The sequence below is a fragment of the Hyla sarda genome, chromosome 6 (genome assembly GCF_029499605.1).
Source record: "Hyla sarda isolate aHylSar1 chromosome 6, aHylSar1.hap1, whole genome shotgun sequence".
Taxonomy (NCBI): Eukaryota; Metazoa; Chordata; class Amphibia; order Anura; family Hylidae; genus Hyla; species Hyla sarda.
In genome coordinates this window covers 69,566,178-69,583,529 of record NC_079194.1, presented here as the reverse complement: position 1 = coordinate 69,583,529, position 17,352 = coordinate 69,566,178, and the positions used below count along the sequence as shown (strand labels likewise).

The 17,352-nt window shown below is 43.4% G+C and overlaps 1 protein-coding gene across 1 annotated transcript in view; it reads left to right on the top strand.

Moving 5' to 3' along the window:
- The window catches only part of CACNG2 (calcium voltage-gated channel auxiliary subunit gamma 2), a 153,759-nt gene that overhangs the window by 85,805 nt on the left and 50,602 nt on the right, over positions 1-17,352 (top strand). Inside the window, exon 2 of the mRNA XM_056524083.1 lies at positions 13,487-13,570. Within this exon, the coding sequence (XP_056380058.1) occupies positions 13,487-13,570 (84 nt within the window). The remainder of the gene's footprint in view (positions 1-13,486; positions 13,571-17,352) is intronic.

The window sequence follows — 17,352 nt, the reverse complement described above, 5'->3', positions numbered from 1 at the left end:
TGCATAATTGAAGGTACGATTATGCGTTTGACGGAGATAGCATTAATTCAACGCGTTTCACTAATCCGTGTGGCTACAGATAGCTCATTAGGGATTATAGTTAGCAAATACTGTAAACATAGGGTCATGAGAGACCACACATAAGGTAACAATGCATCATCACATGTAAATGAAGAAATGTACAATAGATATACTTATATGGTGATATATTGAAAGTGACACACTGATCTGGACAGCTGCGTACAGGTGGCAATCTTCAATCGGGGTGCTTGATGACACCTGTTTATGTGATGAGAGGAGTCTCCACTCTGACATAGAATATGTAGAAAGGGTCTTTTGCATAGGTATGCCCGGTTGACAGGGTTAGATGTCGAGGATGATCGTCATACGGGAGCAACAAGGACAGCCGCTCGACCCGGACGCCAAGGGACCAGGACTTTCTCGCCCCTCCCGATTCCTTCCTCCAATCCCTCCCATACCTCTGGGAGTACATAATCTGGACATCATCCTCCCTCCTAAGCCTCCCTCTTGGGGACCCCAGACCGGACTGTATCACGCACCTGTGGGATCCCGCCATCAGACCTTGTTGCTCCCGTATGACGATCATCCTCGACATCTAACCCTGTCAACCGGGCATACCTATGCAAAAGACCCTTTCTACATATACTACGTCAGAGTGGAGACTCCTCTCATCACATAAACAGGTGTCATCAAGCAACCCGAAGATTGCCACCTGTATGCAGCTGTCCAGATCAGTGTGTCACTTTCAATATATCACCATATAAGTATATCTATTGAACATTTCTTCATTTACATGTGATGATGCATTGTTACCTTATGTGTGGCCTCTCATGACCCTATGTTTACAGTATTAGCTAACTATAATCCCTGATGAGCTATCTGTAGCCACACGGATCAGCGAAACGCGTTGGATTAATGCTATCTCCGTCAAACGCATAATCGTACCTTCAATTATGCAACACATATAACTGTGGGTCTGTAAAGTGAATACTACTATATACCCCTGGATGCAACCCTTGGGTCTAGATATTGTACTGGATTTTATCACATGTATGTCTATCTCTGTATGGATCATATGGGATAATGGCCAAGCTCAACTGCTCCTTAGCGATACAGTACTACGATTGATTGTCCCCTATGTAACCTAGGGTCACTAGGAGGTTCCAGTGTAGGCCCAGGTCACAAGGACAGGGGACCTGCAGTACCGCTAGGCAGGGCCATTACATAGGGACATATTAGTCTTCCCCTGGCCATCCATGATCCCATCTACATTATCCTTCTATGTATATGTAAATACTACTAGCCCATACCAGTTGCTATATGAATTTTATGTTGTACTTTAATAAATATATTTGCATATGAAATATGTTGTTCTTGATTCATGTGTTTTTGTCTTAACATATTTCCTCTTACCTCAGACGAGTAACGTCTACACAAGTTACGTCTATGCGCTTCATGTGGTGATAACAAATATGTTTATTTTTTTATATAGGGGAGGGACTTATTCACAATTTTTTTTATGTATTCCTTTGTTTGTTAATTTTTTTAAAAAAATTTTAAGTCCCCATACAAGACTATTTATAGCAATCTATTGATTGCTATTACTGTTCAGTGCTATGCATAAGAAATGCACTGATCAGTAATATCAGAAATCAACTTGTGTAGCCTGCCAGATGGCAGACCTTAAAGGGGTATTTTGGCCATAGACATCTTATCCCCTATCCAAAGGATAGGGGATAAGATGTCTGATTGCAGGGGGGCTCGCCACTGAGACCCCCATGATCTCCATGCAGCACCCGGCATTCTATCCCGGGCTGCTGCTACAGTCTCGGAAACCTTTGTGTTTCAGGGGCAGGAAACGTGACATCACCCCACGCCCCCTCCATTCATGTCTATGGGAGGAGGCGGGATGGCCATCATGACCCCTTCCATAGACATGACTGTAGGAGGGGTGGGGTGATGTAATGAGGGGGTGTGGCGTGATGTCACATCTCCAGTTCAGGAAACACAGAGGTTTTCAAGACTGGAGCAGCATCCCAGTTGCGGGCCCCCCACGATGAGACATTTTATCCCCTTTCCTTTGGATAGGGGATAAAGATGTCTATGGCCAGATTACCTCTTAAAGGGAACCAATCATCAGATTTTACCCTATATAACGCTTGGTAAAGCGTTATATAGGGTAAAATCTTTATTTTCACCATTCCCGGGGGACGCTCCTGCACCCAGGGATGGTGGTGCCGCCGCCGTAAGTAGTCACCTGGGCGGGGAGCTCTTCTCATCTACTCCCGTTCTTCAGCCGGCAGCAACGCCCCCTCCGCTTGATTGACAGGCCGCGTCATCACTCTGCTCCGTCTGTTTAGTGAGCGGAACGATGACGCGGCCCATCAATCAAGCGGAGGGGACGTCGCTGCCGGCCGAAGAACGGGAGTAGATGAGAAGAGCTCCCCGCCCGGTGACTAGTTCATAACTTCATATCTTCACCATCCCTGGGGGCAGGAGCGTCCCCCGGGAATGGTGAAAATAAAGATTTTACCCTATATAACGCTTTGCCAAGCGTTATATAGGGTAAAATCTGATGATTGGTTCCCTTTAAGAGTACGTTCACACGTGCTGATTTTTTAGCGGGTTTTCCACTGCTTATTTGAAAGTGGGCGGGCTCTTCTCGGCTGTCCGCAGCAGATTTTCCGCAGCGGAATATACGCTGCGGAAAATCCGCCACAGTCCCTACTGACTTCAATGGGGCTTGTGGCGGATTTTCCGCAGTGTACATTCCGCCACGGAAAATTGGCTGCGGACAGACGAGAAGAGCCCGCCCACTTTCAAATACGCAGCGGAAAACCTGCTAAAAAATCGTGTATTCATGTATAGTATTCTGTGCAGATTTGACGTGCAGATTTGATGCGCAGGATTTTCTGCTGCAGATTTCAATGTAAACTGAACACAGCTTGAAATCCTGCACACCAAATCTGCGCAGAATACTGTATGTGTGAATAGACCCTTAAAGGGGTTATCATGCATTAAAAAACAGAACTGATTTCTTTAAAAAAATAAAATAAAATGCACATTTGTCTGTAGGTTGGGTGTGGTTTTTCAGCTCAGTTCCATTGAAGTGAATAGAGCTGTAATACCACACGGAGTGGTTCTGTTTTTGGAACAAATTAGATCTGTTTTTATTTTGCAGGATAACCTCTTTATAGGGAATCTGTCATCAGTGTCACCTGCACTAACCTGTTTGTACAGACTTGTATTGCAGATGACACTGATAAAAATAAGACAGCATTTGGGTCTCTTTGACGCACCCGTAGAGAATGAATGGAGCTTGTGCCGTCTGCAGCATGTGCTCCTCTCAGAAAGCCGGGTCCCATTCAGAAGTTCACAGGGGTCCCTACAATCAGGAGAGATATGTGCAGTATCCCTAATCTCAATGATCCTGGTGCGCCTGTGAATAAGGGATAAGTTGTTTTCCACCGGACCACCCCTTTTAAGACAGCATGACTGAGAAAGGCTGTCTTAAAATCTAATGAGAAGCAATATGAGCCCCATCTTCACATCAATGGTCATGTCCTGAGCAGACAGGAGTGGAGGGGGGAGCAGGGACAAGAGGCCTGAATGTGATGTATTGTGACAGCTACAAGGGAGTGAGCAGAGCTGACATGGAGAGATCTGTGCACTATAGCTAATAACTTTATATCAGTAAGTAGCTTTATTATACGCTTTGACACCATATATAGGTTGTTTCTTTAAAGGGCTGGTTCTAAAATTGCCCCTGCCATTCAATGGGAATCAAACCCAGCCACTGTTTGAGTATAATATGTCTTTTATTTAGACGAAAGCATGAAACAACGTCTTATGCTTGGACGACATAAGAATTCCATCTTATTTACCTTCCAGAATCTAAATTATTCTGAAACTCGGCAGCTGAATGAGCATCAAGATACAATATGTAGACACAGATGAGCAAATAGAAACCAGTACCTGTTATTCCCCAGCAGAGCATGGTTGTCACAGTCAACATCTATTCCAAAAAAGAAAATGAAGACATTTAACATTGGCTACAGAGAAGCAGTCAATTTTATATAGACTTTGCATGCATCATTTCAGTGACTATGATATAGTTTGGCACAGTCATAAAGGCCCAGAAGCTGTCACTATTATAGTATCTATTCTGCACTATTCCATATATGTGTGTATATATATATATATATATATATATATATATATATATATATATATATATATATACGTCAAAGAGGGAAGACAGCACTAGTCCCTGCTCTTATGTCCGTGACCATCCGGATAACCAGTCCAGATACAAAACATCCAAGTGGTATAGGTCACAGCAAAAAGTATGCAGACTCCCAATTTCAAAAAGGCTGTGGTCTTTATTTAGGTCATCAGCAGTGCAACGTTTCGGCTATGCTTGATAAAGGCTACACTATAGCCGAAACGTTGCACTGCTGATGACCTAAATAAAGACCACAGCCTTTTTGAAATTGGGAGTCTGCATACTTTTTGCTGTGACCTATACCATTTATATATATATATATATATATATATATATATATATATATATATATATACATTATGCCAGCAAGTTTAGACATACTGTTAGTTGGCTTACTTTATGCCAGTGTTTCCCCACCAGTGTGCCTCCAGCTGTTGCAAACCTACAAAGCTGTTGTAGGTTTGCAACAGCTGGAGGTACTCTGGTTGGGAAACACTGCTTTACAACACAAACATGCACCAATTTTTTTATACTATGCCACCTTGCCAAGCGCAGAACAAAATTGTCTACAATATGCCCCAACCATATAGTGAATGTGGTGCAAGGCATGGACACCAGAATTACTATTGCAAAACAGAAGCATTTAAAATGTTACATCTGCAATTACAGTACTATAATCATGTAACATTATATTGGTACCATAAATAGCACTATCTTGTGGCCATGATATCTGGGACTGTGGCAGAACATACTTTATAGGTGCAACAGCATGCCTGTATAGGCAGAAAATGGCGGCTAACATTATATGGGCACTGTTATGTGTTTGGCTTAAATAAGCAGGCAAAAGGGTTGCCTTTGACAGTTCTATACAGTTGGTACACTTCTATGGTCACTGATGGTTTGTTTGCTGACAGGAGTGGCAATGCCGTATCGACACTATAAATTGATTGTAATTACTATTTGCAAACAATACTACAGTGAAACCTCTCAAAAGACCGCATCTTCTAGAAGATCACCCCTTATCCAGACCAGATTTCCTACTGAAAGATTCTCCCACCATTCCACCATTTATTATGCATTCTTTCAGAAGACCACACAACTTTTTGGTCCAATTTTAGGTGACATCTTTAAGAGGTTTCACTGTATATTCAAAGTGCTAAGGGCCCATGCACACTACAGAATTTCCACCCAGAGAAATTCAGGGGCAAAGATTCCACGTGTAGCAGGCATCTGCAGAACCAGTGCTAATATCCACAGACATTATGGGGCTATCCAGGAATAGAAAAACACAGCTACTTTTTTTTCAAAAACCACTCCCCATCTGTCTCCAGGTTGGGTGTGGTTCTCCAGCTCAGTTCCATTGAAGTGCCAAGTGCCAATGGAGCCAAGTTGTAAAACCACACCCAACCTGGAGAAAGACGTGAAGCTTCTTTTGAAAGCAATTAGCAGTGTTTTTCTATTCCTGGATAACCCCTTTAAGTACCATCCCCATTGATGGCACTGCAATGATGCCGAAAGATTCGATCCAAAATTTCCCTATCAGACAGTGTGCAGCAGAATCCCATTGAAAATAAGTGAAATTGTTGTGAACTATTGGATTACCAATAGGTGGTTGGCACTATTATATGAGTAGGACTATATTAGGCAGCGTTCACATGTCGATTCATGCCTCCCTGGCACAAATATGTCGGTAAAATCAAATAATTGTCTGCCAATGTATCTGTGCTCAGATAGACATGGGTCCCATTCAGTAGCCCAAATGTAGTCAGCTAGTAACTATGGGAGAGATTCATCAAGACCTGTGCGGAGGAAAAGTTGACCAGTTGCCCATAGCAACCAATGAAATTGCTTTCATTTTTGAAAAGGCCTGAACAATGAAAGAAGCAATTTGACTGGTTGCTATGGGCAACTGGGCAACTTTTCCTTAGCAGAGGTCTTGATGAATTTCACCCCATGCTCAGGTCATTTTACTAGCACATGTGGGTTTCATCTCAGACTGGAAAGCATGGTGTGCTGTACTTTTCAGTCTGAGCCAAAACTCAAATACGCTCAGAAAATGACCAGAATATAGATAGGGGGGCATTTATCATTGTAGGCGTTAGTGAAGCATTTGATACATTTTGTGCAGGTCACATTTTCTCAAATTTACATCTTCACATACACTAAAAAGCTAAGCTAAGTCTAGGCTGGTGTAGTTTAGAGACTTTTTGGTGTTTTGTACCTTTTTTTGGCACCTTTTCACAAAAAGTCTCATAAGACTAACCTTAACAGCTGGTCTGTACAGGCTTTTTTTTTTTTTTTTCAACAAAGAAGTGTAAACCAAAAAGGCACAAAAAATTGCTTGAGGTGCAGCGATGCTCCAAATTTGAGACAAATCTACACACAAAAACATCTCTAAAGACAATGATAAATGCCCTCCATAGTCACCAACTGACTGTGTTCAGGCCATTGAATGAGGCCCTTGCTCGAAGACGATCATGAATCGTGATGTAAATACGGCCTTACTGTGACAGGTATTATGGTGCTGGTCAAACTATTTGGTCTGCGGTGACGCTGGGTAGCGGACAGAATGGTTAGGCCTATTCACGGGAAATACTAGATAGCAGTTCAGGGACGCAGTATGGTGTTTTATTTGTGGTAGAAAAGGGATTGGTTGCAATAATAACAACATCCATAGTTCGCAGTCTGCAGATATGTGAATAATGTATGAAATATAAATTGTACTATATATTGTAGCTTTTAGCACAGAAGTGTTGTGTGTGGCCCCCTAAATATATGTCAGTACATAATAGATATTTATGCATAATGAAATGTTTTGTCCATCCCAATGGTGTGCAGTTTGTAAACTACCGTCATTTTTCGTTATATTTTTTCAGCTGATGTCTATACTTTTGCTGTATTCACAGTAATTTGTAGTAAAACCACGTCCACTGACATCATTCTGATACTCCATCAGCAAATGACATGTTATTTAAATACTGCTTTAAGGGTGGATCACACACAGCATTTTTTGCAATTGCAGCTTTTAATGGGAACCGGTCATCACTTCCTATCCTGTCCAAACCACAAACCATCAGGGTGGTCCAGCAGCTTCTCCTCACTGGCCTTGATCTCTCTCCCTTTTGTATATAGGGAGGACCTGATGAAGAGGGGAGTCACCCCTTGAAAGCATTGCCCATTTATGCATATGCAAAGAATAGTTATTTTTTATTACTTTATTCGCCTGAATCGGTATAATCTAATATTACACTGGTACAGCTCCACGGAGTATCTATTTTGCCTCTGAAGCTCCGCATGTTGTTTCATCTTTCTGTTTGTGTATATGAATACATCTATCAACCAAGGCTGGCAGAGCAGGCAACAGCCCTAAGGGACCACCTCAATGACTAGTGGTTCAGGCAGCATGGAAGTGATGACAGGTTCCCTTTAAAGGGAATATACTGGCCAGTTGTTGTTTTTTAACTACTTAGAGCCAGATACCTAAAAAAAAAAAATTTCTAGCCTGTTTCTATTTTGTGATTGTAAGTTTTTTTATATAATTTTTTTTTGTACATTATTATGGGAGCTGCCATCTTGCCTGAGCTTTTTTTTACAGCACTTAGAGATATGCTTTACAGGAAGCCCCATGGAAATAGGCAACAATAGACCGGAGCTGTCCCATCGAGGAATTTCCCTGATCAATTTTTCAGCAGATTCTCGGTGGAACATCTGTAGTGTGCACATGGGCCTATAATGTAGCTGTCTGTGAAATAATGAAATTAAAGGGGTACTCTGCTGCCCAGTGTTTGGAACAAACTGTTGCCAATTCTTTGAGCTGGCGCCGGGAGCTTGTGATGTCATAGCCCCACCCCCTCATGACATCACGCCCCGCCCCCTCGATGCAAGTATATGGGGGTGGGGCGTGATGTCAGGAGGGGGTGGGGCTATGATGTCACGAGCTCCTGGCGCCGTGTCCAGCATTGCAACAGTTTGTTCCAAACGCTGACCAGCGTAGTACCCCTTTAAGCCCCCTTCTGGAAATAGCGGGCGGGTCCATCGCTGTTACCCCCTACAATTTCCAGATTGTTGCCCTGAATCTCTTCACTACATAGAGCAAAGGGTCAGTCCTTCCTTCCTTTATCTGGTTCTCTATTTGAGAACCAGATATAGCTGATTACAGCGCTTGTGCTGTATCTAAGCACAAGCTTAATCTAGGATTAAGTCAAATCTGCATGAAAACTTGATATGAGAAGAGTCCAGTTGTTTCTATCAGCCAGATTAGTCATAAAACATATTTTTCCCAAAACGTTGATGCTTCTTGATATCAATTAATTAACAAACCGATAATAAATTTTGCTTTTTTTTTCTTTTGTTTAAGGACTTTCACATAGAACAAATGAAGTAATAGGAAATGAAAAATACAAGAACTGACTATAATCATATACAGAGCTAAAATGTAGGTCCTAATCGTTTAGGTATGAACATGCAACTACCCCAGTTGTGAGCAGTGGCATACATAGAAGAAAGGGGGCCCCATAATAAAATATCCAAATGGGTCTCCTATTATGATGACTGATTTTGCCCCCATCACTGAACAGTCTGGTGTTACTTGCCCTTGCTTTCCATAACCCATTGGCAATACCCCCTCCATTAATTTGCTGACAATGCAGTTCCCTGAAGAGAGGAGTTCTGCACAGTTTCTAACCAATAGAAAAAAGAACGGGACCAACCAAGATGGGGCCCCCCTCTCTCCAAGGGCCCCATAGCAGCCGCATGGTCTGCCACTATGGTACGTACGCCCTTGGTTGTGAGACTTTTTTGCTCACAAGTTCAGCACATTTGTCCTCTATTGTCTGCGAGTAGCATGTACATTGAAAGAGATTTGCTTTGAATATAGACACAGGTGCTGATAGAAAGTAGCTGATTTATGAGTATATTTGTTGACGTTCTCCTTTTTGACAGATATCAACAAGTAAAGCTAGGTGGAAACACTACCAATGTCAGTGCATATGTGTATGTGGTGGAATTATCAATAGGGATTCCAGACAGCAGTCGTACAGTCACCTTTACAAACAAACAGGATAGATTGCTAAAATGCACAGATATTTTTGATGAGATGTTCTACTGCAAAGTTTATTTAAAGACTGCTTTTCTGTAAAGTTCTCTAAAAGGTATTATTTGTTTGTAGTTAGTTTGCAGATAGCAGACCAGTAGGGATACTGGTATACACTGTACACAAAGAGAGGAAGAGATCCTGCACTTCTATATCTCTATACACTGTACACAAAGAGAGGAGGAGATCCTGCACTTCTATATCTCTATACACTGTACACAAAGAGAGGAGGAGATCCTGCACTTCTATATCTCTATACAATGTACACACAGAGGAGACGATCCTGCACTTCTATGTCTCTATACACTGTACACACAGAGAAGGAGATCCTGCACTTCTATATCTCTATACACTGTACACAAAGAGGAGGAGATCCTGCACTTCTATATCTCTATACACTGTATACACACAGAGGAGGAGATCCTGCACACCTATGTCTCTATATACTGCACGCACAGAAGAGGAGATCCTGCACTTCTATATCTCTATACACTGTACACAAAGAGGAGGAGATCCTGCACTTCTATATCTCTATACACTGTATACACACAGAGGAGGAGATTCTGCACTTCTATGTCTCTATACACTGTACACACAGAGGAGGAGATCCTGCACTTCTATGTCTTTATACACTGTACACACAGAGGAGGAGATCATGCACTTCTACATTTCTATACACTGTACACATATGAGGAGATCCTGCACTTCTATGTCTCTATACACTGTACACACAGAGGAGGAGATCATGCACTTCTATGTCTCTATACACTGTACACACAGAGGAGGAGATCCTGCACTTCTATGTCTCTATACACTGTACACACAGAGGAGGAGATCCTGCACTTCTATGTCTCTATACACTGTACACACAGAGGAGGAGATCCTGCACTTCTATATCTCTATACACTGTACACACGGAGGAGGAGATCCTGCACTTCTATGTCTCTATACACTGTACACACAGAGGAAGATATCCTGCACTTCTATGTCTCTATACACTGTACACACAGAGGAGGAGATCCTGCACATCTATGTCTCTATACACTGTACACACAGAGGAGGAGATCCTGCACTTCTATATCTCTATACACTGTACACAAAGAGAGGAGGAGATCCTGCACTTCTATGTCTCTATACACTGCACACACAGAGGAAGATATCCTGCACTTCTATGTCTCTATAGACTGTTCACACAGAGGAGGAGATCCTGCACATCTATGTCTCTATACACTGTACACACAGAGGAAGATATCCTGCACTTCTATGTCTCTATACACTGTATACACAGAGGAGGAGATCCTGCATATCTATGTCTCTATACACTGTACACACAGAGGAGGAGATCCTGCACTTCTATGTCTCTATACACTGTACACATAGGAGGAGATCCTGCACTTCTATGTCTCTATACACTGTACACACAGAGGAAGATATCCTGCACTTCTATGTCTCTATACACTGTACACACAGAGGAGGAGATCCTGCATATCTATGTCTCTATACACTGTACACACAGAGGAAGATATCCTGCACTTCTATGTCTCTATACACTGTATACACAGAGGAGGAGATTCTGCACTTCTGTGTCTCTATACACTGTACACAAAGGGGAGGAGATCCTGAACTTCTATGCCTCTACGCACTGTACACACACAGAGGATGAGATCCTGCACTTCTATGTCTCTATACACTGTACACACAGAGGAAGAAAACCTGCACTTCTATGTCTCTATACACTGTACGCACAGAGGAGGAGATCCTGCACTTCTATATCTCTATACAATGTACACACAGAGGAGGAGATACTGCACTTCTATATATCTATACAATGGACACACAGAGGAGAAGATCCTGCACTTATATATCTCTATACACTGTATACACAAAGGAGGAGAACTTGCACTTATATTTCTCTATACACTGTACACACAGAGGAGGAGATCCTGCACTTCTATGTCTCTATACACTGTACACACAGTGGAGGAGATCCTGCACTTCTATGTCTCTATACACTGTACACACAGTGGAGGAGGTCCTGCACTTCTATGTCTCTATACAATGTACACACAGAGAGGAGGAGATCCTGCACTTCTATATATCTATACACTGTACACACAGAGGAGGAGATCCTGCACTTCTATATATCTATACAATGTACACACAGAGGAGCAGATCATGCACTTCTATGTCTCTATACACTGTACACAGAGGAGGAGATCCTGCACTTCTATGTCTCTATACACTGTACACACAGAGGAGGAGATCATGCACTTCTATGTCTCTATACACTGTACACACAGAGGAGGAGATCCTGCACTTCTATGTCTCTATACACTGTACACACAGAGGAGGAGATCCTGCACTTCTATATCTCTATACACTGTACACACAGAGGAGCAGATCCTGCTCTTCTATGTCTCTATACACTGTACACACAGAGGAGGAGATTCTGCACTTCTGTGTCTCTATACACTGTACACACAGAGGAGGAGATCCTGCACTCCTATGTCTCTCTACACTGTGCACAGAGGAGGAGATCCTGCACTTCTATGCCTCTATACACTGTACACACAGAGCAGGAGATCCTGCACTTCTATGTCTCTATACACTGTACACACAGAGGAGGAGAACCTGCACTTCTATGTCTCTATACACTGTACGCACAGAGGAGGAGATACTGCACTTCTATATCTCTATACAATGTACACACAGAGGAGGAGATACTGCACTTCTATATATCTATACAATGTACACACAGAGGAGAAGATCCTGCACTTATATATCTATATACACTGTATACACAAAGGAGAAGAACTTGCACTTCTGTGTCTCTATACACTGTACACACAGAGGAGGAGATCCTGCACTTCTATATCTCTATACACTGTACACACAGTGGAGGAGATCCTGCACTTCTATGTCTCTATACACTGTACACACAGCGGAGGAGGTCCTGCACTTCTATGTCTCTATACAATGTACACACAGAGAGGAGGAGATCCTGCACTTCTATATATCCATACACTGTACACACAGAGGAGAAGATCCTGCACTTCTATATATCTATACACTGTACACACAGAGGATGATATCCTGCACTTCTCTGTCTCTATACACTACACACACAGAGAAAGGATGAGATCCTGCACTTCTATGTCTCTATACACTGTACACACAGAGGAGGAGATCCTGCACTTCTATGTCTCTATACACTGTACACACAGAGGAGGAGATCCTGCCCTTCTATGTCTCATTACACTGAGCAGACAGAGAGGATGAGATCCTGCACTTCTCTTTCTTGATACACACCCCAAAGCACAGCAGAATGGAAGGTCTGATAAAGCAGTAGTGAGCACTCATACTGTAAATACAGCCCTGGAGTAAGGTCTTTTACATAGTTGTTTCCTTACTGCCTCTGTCTCTCTGCACTGTCTGCAGCTTTTGTATCTCTCCAGACACCTCTCTTCCATCCCCCCCGCCCTCTCCATAGACTTGTATGGGACGCTGTAATTTGATCTCACACTTTGGATTGTCTTGTAAACACAGCAGGGAATTGAGCTGATGTTTAGAGTGGATGACAGGAAAGAAGCATTTTTGTATGATAAGATATGTTACAAAGTTTCTTATATTAAATTGTACTGTTGATCTGTGCACAGTTCAATGCCTATTTAACTGCAGTGGAATAGCAAAACTAAGGACTAAGCTATTCCATTCACATGCAAAAAAAATACACTCATACCCCACAGTATACTATTTTAACATGGGAGCTTATGTTTGGTGGATGCCACTCACTTGCTTTCATCAAAAGTATCAGATAAGTAAAGTGTCAGATATTAAAAATGTGAAAAAAGACCTAAAGGTTTATGTATGAAGTAACCCGTAAGAAATTGCACCAGGTGGCAAGTAACTGTTTCAAATAGAGTTGCCTATTCCAGAGTTTGGGCCCATCAGAACACCCTCTAATACTCTGGTAAACCAGTCTAATCTTGGTTGTATACAAGTAAAAATTAAAGTATCTCAGTTTTGTAAATGTACTAATGAATTTTTCGTGCATGTGAACATCACTGGTGAAGATTTAACAGGCACACGTGTTAAGTCATTCATTTGACATAAAAAGTTCTGAGAGAGTTTTTCCTTTTTTCTTCTAGGTAATTTTAAAGGTGTTTGCAAACAGATTGACCACTTTCCAGAAGATGCAGACTATGAAGCAGACACTGCCGAATATTTCCTACGTAAGTCTAGTTACCTTTTTATTTGAATTAAAAATGTAATTTTTAGAACTGTGATGTGAAATCTTTCTAAGCATTTTAAAATGTAAACAAAAAAACAACAGTAAATAGGTTTAAAACGCAGTGCTTTTTTTTTTTTGCATCTGATTATATGCATTATTAACTCCTTGGGGACGGAGCCCATTATAACCCTAAGGAAGGGAGCATTTTTTGCAATTCTGACCACTGTCACTTTAAAGGGGTTATCCAGGAAAAAACTTTTTTTTTATATATCAACTGGCTCCAGAAAGTTTAACAGATTTGTAAATTATTTCTATTAAAAAATCTTAATCCTTTCAGTACTTATGAGCTTCTGAAGTTTAGGTTGTTCTTTTCTGTCTAAGTAATCTCTGATGACACGTGTCTCGGCAACCGCCCAGTTTAGAAGAGGTTTGCTATGGGAATTTGCTTCTAAACTGGGTGGTTCCCGAGACACGTGTCATCAGAGAGCACTTAGACAGAAAAGAACAACCTTAACTTCAGAAGCTCATAAGTACTGAAAGGATTAAGATTTTTTAATAGAAGTAATTTACAAATCTGTTTAACTTTCTGGAACCAGTTGATATATAAAAAAAAAGTTTTTTCCTGGAATACCCCTTTAAGCATTAATAACTCTGGGATGCTTTTACTTTTCATTCTGATTCCGAGACTGTTTTTTCGTGACATATTCTACTTTATGTTAGTGGTAAATTTTTGTCGATACTTGCATAGTTTCTTGGTGAAAAATTCCAAAATTTGATGAAAAAATTGAAAATTTTGCATTTTTCTAACTTTGAAGCTCTCTGCTTGTAAGGAAAACAGACATTCCAAATAAATTATATATTGATTCACAAATACAATATGTCTACTTTATGTTTGCATCATAAAATGTACATGTTTTTACTTTTGGAAAACATCAGAGGGCTTAAAAGTTCGGAAGCAATTTTCCAATTTTTCTCAAAATTTTCAAAATCGGAATTTTTCAGGGGCCAGTTCAGTTTTGAAGTGGATTTGAAGGGCCTTCATATTAGAAATACCCCATAAATTACCCCATTATAAAAACTGCACCCCTCAAAGTATTCAAAATGACATTCAGGAAGTTTGTTTACCCTTTAGGTGTATCGCAGGAATAGCAGCAAAGTGAAGGAGAAAATTCAAAATCTTCATTTTTTACACTCACATGTTCCTATAGACCCAATCTTTGAAATTTTACAAGGGGTAATTGGAGAAAAAGCCCCCCAAAATTTGTAACCCAATTTCTCTCGAGTAAGGAAATACCTCATATGTGTATGTCAAGTGTTCGGCGGGCGCAGTAGAGGGCTCAGAAGAGAAGAAGCAACAATGGGATTTTGGAGAGTGAGTTTTGCTGAAATGGTTTTTGGGGGCATGTCACATTTAGGAAGCCCCTATGGTGCCAGAACAGCAAAAAAAAAAACACATGGCATACTATTTTGGAAACTACACCCCTCAAGGCACGTAACAAGGGGTACAGTGAGCCTCAGACCCCACAGGTGTTTGACGACTTTTCTTTAAATTCGGATGTGTAAATGAAAAAAAAAAAATTCACTAAAGTGCAGTTTTTTTCCCAAATTTACCATTTCTACAAAGGGTAATGGGAGTGTTACGCCGAGCGCTCCGGGTCCCCGCTCCTCCCCGAAGCGCTCGCAGCGTTCTTTTATTCGCAGAGCTCCGGGTGCGCTGCGATATTGCTCCCAGCCGGGATGCGATTCGCGATGCGGGACGCGCCCGCTCGCGATGCACATCTCGGTCCCCGTACCTGACCCGTTTTCCCTGTGCGCGCGGCCCCGCTCCTTAGGGCGTGCGCGCACCGGGTCTCTGCAATTTAAAGGGCCAGTGCACCAATGATGGTGCCTGGCCCAATCTCCCTGATTAGCTTGCACCTGTTCCTTGCCCTACTTATACCTCACTTCCCCTGCACTCCCTTGCCGGATCTTGTTGCCCTTGTGCCAGAGAAAGCCTTTCCTCGAGTGTTCCTAGCCTGTGTTCCAGACCTCCTGCCGTTGCCCCTGACTACGATCCTTGCTGCCTGCCCTGACCTTCTGTTACGTCCGACCTTGCTCTTGCCTTATCCCTTGTACCATGCCTATCTCAGCAGTCAGAGAGGTTGAGCCGTTGCCGGTGGATACGACCTGGTTGCTACCGCCGCTGCAAGACCATCCCGCTTTGCGGCGGGCTCTGGTGAAAACCAGTAGCAACTTAGAACCGGTCCACCGACACGGTCCATGCCAATCCCTCTCTGACACAGAGGATCCACCTCCAGCCTGCCGAATCGTGACAGTAGATCCGGCCATGGATTCCGCTGAGGTGCCGCTGTCAAGTCTTGCCGACATTTCCACGGTGATCGCCCAGCAATCCCTAATGATCACCCAACGAAATCACCAGCTGTCATACTTGACCACCGTGACACAGCAACTTCAGTCACAGATACAGCAGCTGCTGCCGCAGGTACAGCAACTTCAGTCACAGACACAGCAGCTGCAACAGCAACAACCATCTCCTCCGCCGGCTCCTGCAACTCCTCCGCAGCGACCGGCCGCTCCTAACCCCCGCTTGTCCCTGCCGGACAAATTTGATGGGGACTCTAGACTCTGCCGTGGTCTCCTGCCTGGGAAGGCCCTGCCATGTGCCACACCGCTCGGAGCACCTCTCTCACAGTATCCTTTGCAATCCACCCCTGTGCCTCCAGCCGAGGAGGCTATGCAAGTGGATCGGTCTCGCCTGACCCCTGAAGAGAGGACTCGCCGCAGAAAGAAAGATTTACTTCTATACTGCACTGTGCGTTACCGCACAGAACCCCTGCTCTTGAGCATGGAACTGCATCTCGAAAAAATTGAACTTTTTGTTTTGCCCAAATGCTCCTCTGAAGTCCTCCTCGGTCTGCCATGGCTCCAACGCCACTCCTCTACCCTTGTCTGGACCACCGGGGAGATCAAGAGCTGGGGTGCTTCTTGCCACAGAAAATGCCTCACGTCTGCTCCCAGTCCCGTCAGTCAAACCTCTGTGTCTCCTCCTTTACCTGGTCTCCCCAAGGCCTATCTGGACTATGCTGTGTCTCCTCCTCACAGCCCCCATCCTGTTAACACTCTGCCCCGTGCCAAGCTTTACCCTCTTCCCTCCCTCCCCACTCCCACGCCTTCTTGTGTGCCCGCTGTTGATGAGGTTTCCCGGGGCTTCGCCACCGTCTGGAAAAAGACTCTAAAATCCCTCATACTAGCCTCATCCCGGGTGAAGAAGCTTGCCGAAGAAAAAAGAAGAACTCCTCCTGTTTTTGTGTGGCTCTCCACCAAGTATATCCACTTCCGTGTCCCCAGTTTTAATCTGGGACCACGTTATCTTGGACCCTTTGTAGTTAAGTGCCCAGAGGAGAGATCTTGGGAACCTGAGGACAACATCCTGGACAAAAGTCTTATCCTCAGGTTCTCAGGCTCCAAGAAGAGGGGGAGACCCAAGGGGGGGGGTACTGTTACGCCGAGCGCTCCGGGTCCCCCCTCCTCCCCGAAGCGCTCGCAGCGTTCTTTTATTCGCAGCGCTCCGGTCAGACCTGCTGACCGGGTGCGCTGCGATATTGCTACCAGCCGGGATGCGATTCGCGATGCGAGACGCGCCCGCTCGCGATGCACATCTCAGTCCCCGTACCTGACCCGTTCCCCGTCTGTGTTGTCCCTGTGCGCGCGGCCCCGCTCCTTAGGGCGCGCGCGCACCGGGTCTCTGCAATTTAAAGGGCCAGTGCACCAATGATGGTGCCT